At 42.2% G+C, this 14,906-nt stretch overlaps 1 protein-coding gene across 6 annotated transcripts in view; it reads left to right on the forward strand.

Annotated features, from left to right (window-relative positions):
- LOC106610436 (zinc finger protein 638) overlaps positions 1-14,906 on the forward strand; it is a 56,941-nt gene that overhangs the window by 23,308 nt on the left and 18,727 nt on the right. For 5 of the 6 annotated variants that reach the window (XM_014209806.2, XM_014209807.2, XM_014209808.1 and 2 more), the window contains exons 2-5: positions 791-2,381; positions 4,225-4,286; positions 5,404-5,433; positions 5,634-5,875. In XM_014209806.2, the coding sequence (XP_014065281.1) occupies positions 791-2,381; positions 4,225-4,286; positions 5,404-5,433; positions 5,634-5,875 (1,925 nt within the window). Of the gene's footprint in view, positions 1-584; positions 2,382-4,224; positions 4,287-5,403; positions 5,434-5,633; positions 5,876-14,906 lie in introns of all 6 variants that reach the window. The other variant, XM_045722973.1, reaches the window with a different exon arrangement.

Consider the following 14,906-nt stretch of genomic DNA (forward strand, 5'->3'; position numbering starts at 1 on the left):
GTGAGTGCTGCATTTAGCTGTCTTCTGGGTTTTGGTGACATTATATGCTGGCTTGAAAAATGGGTGTCTGATTATTTCTGGCTTGGTACTCTGCTGACATAATCTAATGTTTTGCTTTCGTTGTAAAGCCTTTTTGAAATGGGACAGTGTGGTTAGATTAACGAGAGTCTTGTCTTTAAATGGCTGTAAAATAGTCATATGTTTGAGAAATTGAAGTAATAGGATTTTTAAGGTTTTGAAAATCGCGCCACAGGCTGGCAGTGGCTGTTACGTAGGTGGGACGCAAGCGTCCCACCTAGCCCATAGAGGTTAACCCCCGTTCCTAGGGCGTCATTGAAAATAAGAATGTGTTCTTAATCTGACTTGCCTAGTTAAATAAAGGTGTAAAAAAATGGCATATCGGTGAACAAAAATACCAATTGTTATGAAAACGTGAAATCGGCCCTAATTAATCGGCCATTCCGATTAATCGGTCGACCTCTAGTACTTACAAGTTATTCTTTTATTGGCCTTTGTATCAAATTGATGGTAAGTCTAATGGTGTTGAATAGTTAACATTGCTTTGCTTTTCCACCCTGTAAAAGAGCATGACTGCAAGATGTTTAAGAGAAGATGATGGAATTTCCCCTCCCCTCAATTTAAAAGGAAACAAAAACAGTGAAATCATAGACATTTCTCACTACATAGGGACCCCCTCCTGTAAGAAAACCAAAAAGAAGAAACAATACAAGCAAATCAAATTTGAGGAGGCCCAGCATCTGTAATCCTGTTTCTGCTTTCCACCTCTCAGCTTCGCGTTGCTCACAGAAAGTCGATCCCAGCTCTACCCTCTATCAGCTTGGGCAGATAGGGCAGCCAGCGCCTTCGGTACCATAGGCCGGGGAACCCCGTTCCTCTTCGGACCGTCTGCGGCTATCCGCCTGGCCCAGATCGAAGCCCAGCTAGCCCTGCACCAACTGAGCATCATCGCCGCTGCCAGTAACCACGGCAACCAGCAACTGGCCCTGCTCAACCTTCTCCAGCAAGCAGCTGCCAACAACATCGCTCAGCCGCTCGCCCCTGTCATGTACCAGCCTCAGCAACAGGGGGCACCCTTCAACAGGCCCAGGAACATGCCATACCATCAACAACAACCGGGCCACTCTACGGACGGCAACAACATGGCCCAGATGAACAGCTACCAGGCGGGTCAGTTCCCGCCGCAAACACGGCTACCCGAGGAGCTGGAGTCAGCGATCTCTGTCCGTGTTCAGGGCGGGAGGGACGAGGACCACCGACTACTCAACCAGAATACCCAGATCTCCCGGCAGCACTGTGTAGATCCCCGCCTGCATGGGGACGGTCAGGGTGGGAGTTCAGAGACTGCCTATTCTAACAGCAACAACCTTGTCTCGCTCTCCTGCGATGACCAGCAGAATCAGATGCAAGATGTGGACTGGTCCAACTACCAGACTCCCAGTAAACTCTTTGGTCTCAATCAGCAGCAGCACCTCCAGCAGTCCTCCCACTCTCATGCTAACCCCAACAGCGGGCATTCAGGAGGGGGCATGCAAAGCTGGAATGCTCCTGTTTCTGAACTGGGTCGTCCACAGGGTGGAAACATGCAGGGTCTGTACGTACCCGAGAGCGCAGGCAGTATCCTGGCCGGCTTCGGTTTGTCAAACGATGACCTGGAGGTTCTCAGCCACTACCCTGATGACCAACTAACTCCAGACACTCTGCCCTTCATCCTACGTGACATACAGATACACAAAACAAACAGAAACACAGGCCCTCCTGCGTTCTCTCAAACTCACCCTGCTATTCCTAACCTGCCGCCACCGCCGCGTCCTTCTCCACCACAGCGGCATCCTGTACATTCATGTACGACCAACATCCCAAGTTTTCTGAGTGTGACGCAAACGGCGGGTAAAGTTATCGACTACGGCCACGCGAGTAGGGCAGCGGAAGAGGGTAGAGACTCTTACAAACGCGAGCTACCGCCTAAGGAGAGAGCGACTAAACCAGAGTCAAAGCCCACGGGTTCGTCTTTGAAACGTAAAGCTGAATCCCCAAGGCGGCACGACGACGACTCTGACTCAAAGAAAGACAAAGACTACAGGAGGCGTGCTCCAATCCCCGACGCTCACAAGCACAAAAGAACGCCCGTCAGAGAGCCGCCATCAAGATCTCGGTCGGAGCGCGAAGGGTCCAGATCAAGGCCACAGTTCAAAGCCAGGAGTGAGTCGTCAAAATCAACCAGACCCTCCGGTGCCAAACGCAGCTCTAGCGCAACCAAGAGGCTCCCAACACCCACCATGATAGGTGATTTCTCGGCGGACCCTCCGAAGGTGTACCCCCACACCTGCTCCCTGTGCGACATGCAATGTGAACGGGCTAAGGTGAGTACCGTACCTGTACCGCACACGTTGTTCGCCAAGCAGAGATTTTGTTTTTGTTAAACGGATACTTCAGGATTTTGGAGTCTGATGAACTCGTGGATACCATTTGTTGTCTCTGCGTCCAGTTAGGAAGCTGCTAATTAGTGTTAGCGCAATAACTGGAAGTCTTTGGCAACTGCTAGCATGCTAGTAGATACCATAGACTTCCAGTTGTTGTGCTGATGCTAGTTGGCTTTGGCTCACAAAGTAACTTCTAACTTCCATCATACTGGATACAGAGAAATGGTATCAATGAGTTCCTCTGGCTCTGGGGAAGTAGATAAAGGGCTTCATTGCCAAAATCACAAAGTATCCCTTTAAGCTTTTATAAAGGCCCAATGCAGTTAAAGGAAAAATCCACTCAAACTATATTTTGGTATTTGTTTCCATTAGTCCACGGTTGATACAGTACCACAGTGTTTTGAATGTCAGCAGTCAAGTTTTCAAGATATTGGACTTTCAAGAAGCAAAGTGTCACTTGCCACATTGTCATGATGATGCAAAACCTTTTGGGACTAATGAAGAAAGAAAAAAAAAAAGTTTTGGGGTGGATTTTTCTTTTAAACACCATAACCACTTTTACATACACACCAGGCATAAAACACAGTGAAATACATCACATAATATTTGATTCTACTTTCAAAAATATGCATAGTTTAAGCAATGGTTTAACAGTTCTGATTCACATAAACAATTTGCACGTTTGGTGAGCTTATGCCGATTGAAACACCAGGTTTTCTGTGCAATCTTTCAAGTTATTTGGACATGTAAATACCTTAATCGGCATTCCAGCGGTGATCTGCAGTTGTGCTAGCACCAGCTGAGCGAGCCGCCGTCTTTAGCGAGAGTGAAGTGAAAATCGGAACAACAATGTATGCATCTTTACAAATAGTTTTCACATACAAACTTTATATGTCCGTAATCAGAATCAAATATGCTTCCCAAAAATAACATGGTCGCTGTGGTAGAATGTATATTTTGATTGGCAATTTTCTGCATTTGTCAGTGCCATCAGGTAGCCTGATTTGCAGATGTGTCCATGTAAACAGCACTATTAAGGAAATCGTTCTTCTTGCAAAGCATGTAAATGTTTTTATTAAACTATTTTATTGATCTGACTATCCACAATAATCGCATTATTGTGTGCATCTAACCGTACACGGTGTCTTCTCCTTTCAATCCATATATGGTTGGTGTTACTGTTGAGTTGTTCAACAATTAAAACAACTAAACACTAAAGGAGAGAAAAAAAGAAAAAAAATTGCTCCTGAAAAAGTAGCCTGACCCTTACTCTGCTGATGATGAAGAAGATGAAGATTGCAGAAGACATGGATATAACTGCAAAAGCTGACTCGTATTTGTGGTGAAGAGGACTAACTTTACCCAGTATTCACTCTTCTGCAGTGCACAAAAACATTATCAATGCTGTTTTAATACAAGAAACACCATTTTGCAATTTACATTTTTCTTTTTTACAGGTTGTTGCCAAAATGTCTCTTTTGATAACTTCAAATTTTGAAACTTTCTTTAGTACTTTGCCATTTGATGCCTCAAACTTGAACAAATAGTATCAATGCATATATTTTTGATAGTTTGTTGAGGAATGCATTCAAGATGTGGAAGACCTATACATATCAACAATACCCCTAAATATACATAACATTTCCACCACTCTCCTTAATGCTTACATAAGCATAGGCACTATGGTGGTGTAAATGTGATCCTACCAATCACATCTCTCTGCTGGACTCTGGTAGATATCTAACCATTATTTCTTTATTTTCTTTTGTTTTTTTCCTCACAGGACTGGATCGATCACGTGAACACAGTCAACCACACAGCTAGCTGCAGAGATCTGCGCAACAAGTGGGTGTTTAAACAATAAATAAATTGCTAAATCTATGCTGACAGTTAAAATCCTTATGTCTATTGAAGCACCCATCAGTCTAAGTAAAAAATTAAATATATCCCATCAAAATCCATCAGTTTAAGATGTCAGATATCAGTTGTTTTTTTTTTGCATGGGCTGTGTCTCAATCCATCACATCCGCCTATGTCAGCCTTCCGCGTCCATGATAGGTGGCTGAGCTACAGCGGTGTTTATCAGACCATGAGACATCCTGAAAATCAGTCTTCTCAGAATCAAATATGCTTCCCAAAAATAACATGTTCGCTGTGGTAGAATGTATATTTTGATTGGCAATTTTCTGCATTTGTCAGTGCCCTCAGGTAGCCTGATGCCAGATGTGTCCATGTAAACAGCACTATTAAGGAAATCGTTCTTGCGAAGCATGTAAACGTTTTTATTAAACTATTTTATTGATCTGACTATCCACAATAATGATGTCTGTAGGGTCCGAACGGTTTGAGAAGTGTCATGTGACTCGTCTGAAGTCGGTAACGCTGATGTGCCAACTACTGTCTGTAGCGTCCGAGCCATTTGCTCTACATACTATGACCCCACTATGGGTGACTCACGAACATGATGGTGTTCTCCGTTTTGCTCCATGACCTTCTGAAGCTAACCCTTAAAAACAAATGAAGTAAGGAGGAGTTAGTTTTGTTCCAACAAAAATAAGGGGTTAAATAAAACAAAACATTTCCTGAGCTTTCTTATATCCTAGATATAGGACAGACATTCCAAAACCTTATTCTTTATGATACATTTTTTTACAGCCTTTTTTTTTGTTGCCATTTATGAATGTGTTATTCAATGCATTTCTATGGGCTATAGGAGGCCACATTCAATATTTCCTAAAATATAGATATATTTTTTTAGCTTTTTGGGGATTCTTAAAGGTGTACTAGAAATTTGAAATCAAATAGCTATATGATCCATGGTATGACCATCTTAAAACAATTCCTTATGTTAGCTTAGTACCTCTCCCCCACAACGGCTTAGACTTTTAGAGTTAACTAACCCATTAATACTCACTAATAACCCATGGCTGGTGTACTCATGTCTCTTCTTTCCCCCCCAAAGGTATCCAGACTGGAATCCAAATATCCCAAGGTGAGAGATGTTCCTAAAATGTAGGACTACCTATTTTTCACCCTGATTGTCCAATCGTACCTTTTTGAGATTACAACTGTGCAACTGACAAACCACCTATCATTTTCCTCTGGTGGTGTTGTATGTCACTGGGTTTTTGAATCACATATAATGTCATATTGTTCTTCTGACTCCTCTCTCCCCTCTTTGCCCCAAACCAGGAGGGACCCGTCTCAAGGTCAGGATGCCTGTGCCACCTGGCATTCCCTAGAACGCTCTCCCTCCCGCTCAGTCTCCCGTTCCTTGTCCTGGTCCCCCACCCCTCCTCCGGGCAGAAGGATCTCTCCGCCCACCTCCCATGGACACGCCCCCCACACCTCTGGCCGGCACAGCCCCTCCCAGTCCCATCGCGGTTCTGCCTCCAGCGCTCACAGGCCGGAGAAGAGAACCAGCGAATCCTCAGGTAAGCCACTTTTGTCTAGATGCTAATCTGGGCTAGTGGTTGACATGGTTTCCCAGACCCAGATTAACCATATTCCTGGAGTGCTAGTCTGTTGGCACTGTAATATATCTGCCCTGTGCTACATCGTCATAACCCAGACATCATTTGTTACCCCTACCTCCAGGGATATCTACTGTAAAATATCAAATCAAACTTTATTTGTCACATGTGCAGACCTTACCGTGAAATGCTTAGTTACAAGCCCTTAACCAACAGTGCAGTTCAAGAATAGTAAAGAAAATATTTACTAAATAAACTAAAGTAAAAAAATAACACTAACAATAACGAGGCAATATGCAGAGGTTACTGAGTCAGTGTGCGGGGGTACAGGTTAGTTGAGGTAATTTGTACATGTAGGTAGGGGTGAGGTGACTGCATAGATAATAAACAGTGAGTAGCAGCAGTGTACAAAACAAATGGGGGGGGGGGGGGGGTCACTGTAATAATCCGGTGGACATTTGATCAATAGTTAAGCAGTCTTATGGCTTGGACGCTGTTAAGGAGCCTTTTGGTCCTAGACTTGGCGCTCCGGTACCGCTTGCCGTGCGGTAGCAGAGAAAACATTCTGACTTGGGTGTAGAGATTAAATGGTATGAAAATTACATTTCACGATTATAGTGACACAAATTATCACGGTCATCAGTATTATCTCGGTATTGTTAAGATGTGCTGGAAATGTAAAAAAAAATAAAAAGTACTGATACACACACTGAAATCATTTCACCAAGTTTTATATTAAAATTAGCAGCACTATGCACTTTTTGTGTGCATAAACATTAACCATTAAATAAACATAAAAATCTCTCCTTCATAAAGAAATAAGGTGCTGCTGGCCTAGCATCCTGTATGTATGTATGTATGTATGTATGTATGTATGTATGTATGCATCTTTGTTCACTACTTAACTTCTATGGGCTAGGTGGGACGTCACCGTCCCACTCTATTCAACAGCCAGTGGAAGAGCGTGGCGCGAAATACAAAACCTCAAATGCAATAATTTCAATTTTTCAAACATACGACTATTTTACACCATTTTAAAGACAAGACTCTGGTTAATCTAACCACATTGTCCGATTTCAAAAAGGCTTTACAGCGAAAGCAAAACATTAGATTATGTCAGGAGAGTACATAGCCACAAATAATCACACAGCCATTTTCCAAGCAAGCATATATGTCACATAAACCCAAAACACAGCTAAATGAAGCAATAACCTTTGATCTTCATCAGATGACACTCCTAGGACATTATGTTATACAATACATGCATGATTTGTTCAATCAAGTTCATATTTATATCAAAAACAGCTTTTTACATTGGCATGTGATGTTCAGAACATGCATTCCCACCCAAAACTTCCGGTGAATTTACAAAATTGCTCACCATAAACGTTGACAAAATACATAACAATTATTTTAAGAATTATAGATACAGAACTCCTTTATACAATCGCTATGTCAGATTTTAAAATAGCTTTTCGGCGAAAGCACATTTTGCAATATTCTGAGTACATAGCTCAGCCATCACGGCTAGCTATTTTGACACCTGCCAACTTCGGGGCTCACTAAACTCAGAATTACTGTTAGAGAAATTGTATTACCTTTGCTGATCTTCGTCAGAATGCACTCCCAGGACTGCTACTTCCATAAGAAATGTTGTTTTGGTTCCAAATAATCCATAGTTATGTCCAAATACCTCCGTTTTGTTCGTGCGTTCAGCTCACTATCCAAAGGGTAACGCGCGAGCACATATCGAGACAAAAAAATTCTAAATGTTCCTTTACCGTACTTAGAAGCATGTCAAACGCTGTTTAAAATCCAATTTTTATGGATTTTTTCTCGTAAAATAGCGATAATATTCCAACCGGACAATAGTGTATTCATTCAAAAAGGAAAAGAAAAAATAGCATGGTCGCGGGACTGCGCATATCCAATCTCTTAGTCACCAGGTAGACCACTGACAAACTGACCTACTATACTCTGCCCAGAGACAGGAGACGCCTCAATCCGCTTTCTGAAGGCTTTAGAGAGCCAATGGAAGCCTTAGAAAGTGTTACGTAACAGCTTAGATGCTGTAAATTCGATAGAGATGCATTAGAAGGACCACAAATTGCCTGACAGGCCACTTCTTGGTTGAAATCTTCTCAGGTTTTTGCCTGCCATATGAGTTCTGTTGTACTCACAGACACCATTAAAACAGTTTTAGAAACTTTAGTGTTTTCTATCCAAATCTACTAATTATATGCATATTCTAGTTTCTGGGCAAGAGTAGTGACCAGATTAAAACAGGCACGTTTTTTTAACCCGGCCGTGAAAATACTGCCACCTATCCACAACAGGTTTTAACACTGAACGCTTCAGTTTACTTTACTGAGAAGCTATTAGCAAGTTAAACAAATCATGACCTTTTCCCACATGTATTGAGCTAAAAGTTAACTTACCTTGCATTCACTATAAAGTACTGGGTGGAGGTCACGAAGATGACTCCAGAAATGTTAAGTGTTGTCCCCTTTCGCAGCAATTTAAAATAAAATGTTTGCATGTTTCTGCAGACAGGGTGACCATTTTCGATTTAAGTTTCCCTCCGCACTCTTGTAAAACCCAAAATACGACCACACTTCAGATTTGGTCCTCTTAGAAGGCTGAAAAATCTCCTGAGCTCTGTCACACCCTTCCGCCGTGTTTTCGCACAAAACCCACATTGCATGCTGCGCCTGCGTCACTGTTGCTAACTTTGGTTGATGCTGGATGGTATTTACCGTGAGTTATTCAAACCGTGGTAATCAAATACGGTTTTAATGATAATTCAAATTTGAAACGGTAATACAAACCGTTGAATTTTACCATGGTTTATCGTGAAACGGGTAACCATTTCATCCCTACTTGGGTGAATGGAGTCTGACAATTTTATGGGCTTTCCTCTGACACCGCCTATTATATAGGTCCTGGATGGCAGGAAGCTTTGCCCCAATGATGTACTGGGCCGTACGCACTACCCTCTAGCGCCTTACTGTTAGATGCCGAGTGGTTGCCATACCAGGCGATGATGCAACCGGTCAGGATGCTGTCAATGGTGCAGCTGTAGAACTTTTTGAGGATCTGGGGACCCATGCCAAATCTTTTCAGTATCCTGAGGGGGAAAAGGTTTTGTCATGCCCTCTTCACGACTGTCTTGGTGTGTTTGGAACATGGAGTACAGGAGGGGACGAAGTACACACCCCTGAGGGGCCCCATTGTTGAGGATCAGCGTGGCAGATATGTTGTTGCCTACCCTTACCACCTGGGGGTGGCCTGTCAGGAAGTCCAGGATACAGTTGCAGAGGGGGTTGTTTAGTCCCGAGGGTCCTTAGCTTAGTGATGAGCTTCGTGGGCACTATGGTGTTGAACACTGAGCTGTAGTCAATGAACAGCATTCTCACATAGGTGTTCCTTTTGTCCATGTGGGAAAGGGCAGTGTGGATTGAGATTGTGCTTTGAGTCCTGCCACATCCGACGAGCGTCAGAGCCGGTGTAGTAGGATTCAATCTTAGTCCTGTATTGACACTTTGTTTGTTTGATGGTTCGTCTGAGGGCATAGCATGATTTCTTATACGCGTCCAGATTAGTGTGCCGCTCCTTGAAAGGGGCAGTTCTAGCCTTTATGCGGATGTTGCCTGTGATCCATGGCTTCTGGTTGGGATATGTATGTGGGGATGACGTTGTCGACGCACTTATTGATGAAGCTGATGACTGAGGTGGAATGCTCATCAATGACATTGGATGAATCCCGGAACATATTCCAGCCTGTGCTAGCAAAACAGTCCTGTAGCATCCGCATCATCTGACCACTTCCGTATTGAGCGAGTCACTGGTACTTCCTGCTATAGTTTTTGCTTTTAACCTCTTATGGCTAGGGGGCAGTATTTTCACGGCTGGATAAAAAACGTACCCGATTTAATCTGGTTACCACTCCTACCCAGTAACTAGAATATGCATATACTTATTACATATGGATAGAAAACACCCTAAATTTTCTAAAACTGTTTGAATGGTGTCTGTGAGTATAACAGAACTCAAATGGCAGGTCAAAACCTGAGAGATTCCTTTACAGGAAGTGGCCTGTCTGACCATTTCTGGAACTTCTTTGCCATCTCTATCTTTTACTAAGGATCTCTGCTCTAACGTGACACTTCCTACGTCGTCCATAGGCGCTCAGAGCCCGGGAAAAACCTGAATGTCGTCATTCCAGCCCCAGGCTGAAACACATTATCGCCTTTCTCAAGTGGCCGATCAAGGGACTCTGGGCTTAGGCGCGTGACCTGACCGCCCCCGTCTTTGTGATTTTTTTTCCTCTGTTTGCCGAAAAGGAGATTCCCGGTCGGAATATTATCGCTTTTCTACGAGAAAAATGGCATAAAAATTGATTTTAAACAGCGGTTGACATGCTTCGAAGTACGGTAATGGAATATTTAGAATTTTTTTGTCACGAATTGCGCCATGCGCTCGACCCTTCTTTACCATTTCGGATAGTGTCTTGAACGCACGAACAAAACGCCGCTATTCGGATATAACGATGGATTATTTTGGACCAAACCAACATTTGTTATTGAAGTAGCAGTCCTGGGAGTGCATTCTGACGAAGACAACAAAGGTAATGAAACTTTTGTAATAGTAAATCGGAGTTTGATCAGGGCTAAACTTGGTCGGTGTCTAAATGGCTAGCCGTGATGGCTGGGCCATCTACTGAGAATATTGCAAAATGTGCTTTCACCGAAAAGCTATTTTAAAATCAGACATATCGAGTGCATAGAGGAGTTCTGTATCTATAATTCTTAAAATAATTGTTATGTTTTTTGTGAACGTTTATCGTGAGTAATTTAGTAAATTCACCGGATGTTTGCTGGGGGTATGCTAGTTCTGAACGTCACATGCTAATGTAAAAAGCTGGTTTTTGATATAAATATGAACTTGATTGAACAAAACATGCATGCATTGTATAACATAATGTCCTAGGGTTGTCATCTGATGAAGATCATCAAAGGTTAGTGCTGCATTTAGCTGTGGTTTTGGTTTTTGTGACATATATGCTTGCTTTGAAAATGGCTGTGTGATTATTTTTGGCAGGGTACTCTCCTGACATAATGTAATGTTTTGCTTTCGCTGTAAAGCCTTTTTGAAATCGAACAATGTGGTTAGATTAACGAGAGTCTTGTCTTTTTAAATGGTGTAAAATAGTCATATGTTTGAGAAATTGAAGTTATAGCATTTTTAAGGTATTTGTATTTCGCGCCACGCTCTACCATTTGGATATTGGTGAGGCGTTCCGCTAGCGGAATGTCTGTCCCTAAAAGGTTAACTTCTCTGGGCTACGTGGGACGCTACTGTCCCACCCACGGTACACACTATTCAACAGCCAGTGAAAAATCAGAACGCCAAATTCGAAAACACAATGTCATAATTCAAATTTCTCAAACATACAACTATTTTACACCATTTTAAAGATAAGACTCTCGTTAATCTAACCACGTTGTCCGATTTCAAGAAGGCTTTACGGCGAAAGTATAAAGTTAGATTATGTTAGGACGGTACATAGACAAAACATTACATACAGCCATTTTCAATGCAAGGACAGGCGTCGCCAAAAGCAGAAAACCGCTAAGTTATGCACTAACCTTTGACAATCTTCATCAGATGACACTCCTAGGACATTATGTTAGACAATACATGCATTTTTTGTTCCATCAAGTTCATATTTGTATCCAAAAACTCAATTTTACATTGGCGCGTGACGTTCAGAAAATGTATTTCCCCCAAAACTGTCGGTGAAAGGGCATATCAATTTAAAAAAATACTCATCATAAACGTTGATAAAATATTAAACTGTTATTCAAAGAATTATAGATTAACATCTCCTGAATGCAACCGCTTTGACAGATTTCAAAATAACTTTACGAGGAAAGCACACTTTGCAATAATACAGATTTTCATTTATTTTTTTCATTTCACCTTTATTTAACCAGGTAGGCAAGTTGAGAACAAGTTCTCATTTACAATTGCGACCTGGCCAAGATAAAGCAAAGCAGTTCGACAACATACAAAAACACAGAGTTACACATGGAGTAAAACAACATACAATCAATGATGCAGTAGAAGAAAAAAAAATAAAGACTATATACAATGTGAGCAAATGATGTGAGATAATGGAGGTAAAGGCAAAAAAATGCCATGGTGGCAAAGTAAATAAAGTATAGCAAGAAAAACACTGGAATGGTAGATTTGTAGTTTGAAGAAAGTTCAAAGATAAAATATAAATAATATGGTGCAAAGGAGCAAAATAAATAAAATAAATAAATACAGTAGGGGAAGAGGTAGTAGTTTGGGCTAAATTATAGATGGGCTATGTACAGGTGCAGTGATCTGTGAGCTGCTCTGACAGCTGGTGCTTAAAGCTAGTGAGGGAGATGAGTGTTTCCAGTTTCAGAGATTTTTGTAGTTCGTTCCAGTCATTGGCAGCAGAGAACTGGAAGGAGAGACGACCAAAGGAGGAGTTGGCTTTAGGGGTGACCAGAGAGATATACCTGCTGGAGCGCGTGCTACAGGTGGGTGCTGCTATGGTGACCAGTGAGCGGAGATAAGGGGGGACTTTACCTAGCAGGGTCTTGTAGATGACCTGGAGCCAATGTGTTTGGCGACGATTATGAAGCGAAGGCCAGCCAACGAGAGCGTACAGGTCGCAGTGGTGGGTAGTATATGGGGCTTTGGTGACAAAACGGATGGCACTGTGATAGACTGCATCCAGCTTGTTGAGTAGGGTATTGGAGGCTATTTTGTAAATGACATCGCCGAAGTCGAGGATTGGTAGGATGGTCAGTTTTACGAGGGTAAGTTTGGCAGCATGAGTGAAGGATGCTTTGTTGCGAAATAGGAAGCCAATTCTAGATTTAACTTTGGATTGGAGATGATTGATGTGAGTCTGGAAGGAGAGTTTACAGTCTAACCAGATACCTAGGTATTTGTAGTTGTCCACAAATTCTAAGTCAAAACCGTCCAGAGAAGTGATGCTGGACAGGCAGGCAGGTGCAGGCAGCGATCAGTTGAAGAGCATGCATTTTGTTTTACTTGTTTTTAGGAGCAGTTGGAAGCCATGGAAGGAGAGTTGTATGGCATTGAAGCTCGTCTGGAGGTTAGAACCTCTTCAGCGTCTCATCCCGTCAGCGGGATCAAAATCCAGCGAAAAATCATATCGCCATTAGCATAACAAAATTTAATAATTTGAAGAAAAAAAGAAAAAAAATGTTTTTTTCGTTTTATAGATACACCTCTCCTGAATCGACCCACGTCGTCCGATTTCAAAAAGGTTTTACAGGAAAAGCAAATCATTAGATTATGTTAGAGGAGTCCATCGTAAAAAGCAGAAACATAGCCATTTTCCGACCAACCACTTGCATCACAAATAACCAAAAAACAGCTAAATGCAGCACTAACCTTTTTACAAACTTCATCAGATGACACACCTAGGACATTATGTTACACAATGCATGCATTCTTTTGTTCAATAAAGTTCATATTTATATATGAAAACAGCATTTTACATCGGCGTCTGACGTTGACTAACTATTTTCCCGTCAAAAGCATCCGATGAAACAGTGCTACATTTTACTGAATTACTATTCGAAAACATGTTTAAAATGTAATATTGTCATTCTAAGATTTATAGATGAATATCTCTTGAAAGCACCTGTCATACCAGATTTAAAAATAACTTTACTGGGTAATCACACTTAGCGATAAAAGGGGATGCGATACTCAGAAAATGACCTAGTAAATACAGCTCGGCGCCATCTTGGAACAATCGCAGATCACATCTAATGTTGTATAATATTGTCAATAATCCCTTACCTTTAGTTGTCTTCATCAGAAAGCACTTCCAGGAATCCCAGGTCCACAACAGATGTATTTTCGGTCGAAAAAGTCCATCCTTTATGTTCCATTAGCATGCTGTTGTTAGCGCGTCTCAAGGCAGTATCCAAAAGCTCTGCCGGCCGCGGGACAGCCGTGTCGGGAAAAAAGCAATTTTTTTCCCATTTAGGTACGTTCAAACATGTCAAACGTTGTATAACATAAATCTTCAGGGCCTGTTTCAACAAGAGAGCCAATAAGATTCGAGGGGGACGATTTCAATGTGTTTCAAAACATTTCCAAAGGTGGGGGTAGACAGGGCCGCCGGCGTCATAATGGTGATGGCCCTCCCGCTGTGACCAATTTCCAACGCGTCTCATTGACTGAGTTTCGACAGTAGAAGGCTCAAAACACTTTGTAAAGACTGGCGACATCTTGTGGAAGCAATAGGAAGTGCTCAAATAACGATAGTTCACGGTGTGAATAATAGGCAACGACGTGAAGTTGAGTCCACAATTCAGAATTCCACTTCCTGTTTCAATCGGTCTCGGGGTTTTGACTGCCATATGAGTTCTGTTATACTCACAGACACCATTCAAACAGTTTTAGAAACTTTAGGGTGTTTTCTATCCACAGGTATTAATTATATGCATATCCTAGCTTCTGAGTCTGATTAGTAGGCCGTTGAAAATGGGCACAAATTTTTTCCAAAATGCGCTGTGGCGCCCCCTATCCTAGGGTAACGTCAAGAGGTTAACACAGTGTCCAAAGAAGGGCCAGAAATATACAGAATGGTGTCGTCTGCGTAGAGGTGGATCAGAGATTCACCAGCAGCAAGAGCGACATCATTGATGTATACAGAGAAAAGAGTTGGCCCAAGAATTGAAACCCTGTGGTACCCCCATAGAGACTGCCAGAGGTTCGGACAGCAGGCCCTCCGATTTGACACACTGAACTCTATCAGAGGAAGTAGTTGGTGAACCAGGCGACGCAATCGTTTGAGAAACCAAGGCTACTGAGTCTGTCGACGAGGATGTGGTGATTTACAGAGTCAAAAGCTTTGGCCAGGTCAATGAATACATCAGCACAGTATTGTTTCTTATCGATGGCGGTTACG

The sequence above is a fragment of the Salmo salar genome, chromosome 08 (genome assembly GCF_965601325.2).
Source record: "Salmo salar chromosome 08, fSalSal1, whole genome shotgun sequence".
Classification (NCBI taxonomy): domain Eukaryota; kingdom Metazoa; phylum Chordata; class Actinopteri; order Salmoniformes; family Salmonidae; genus Salmo; species Salmo salar.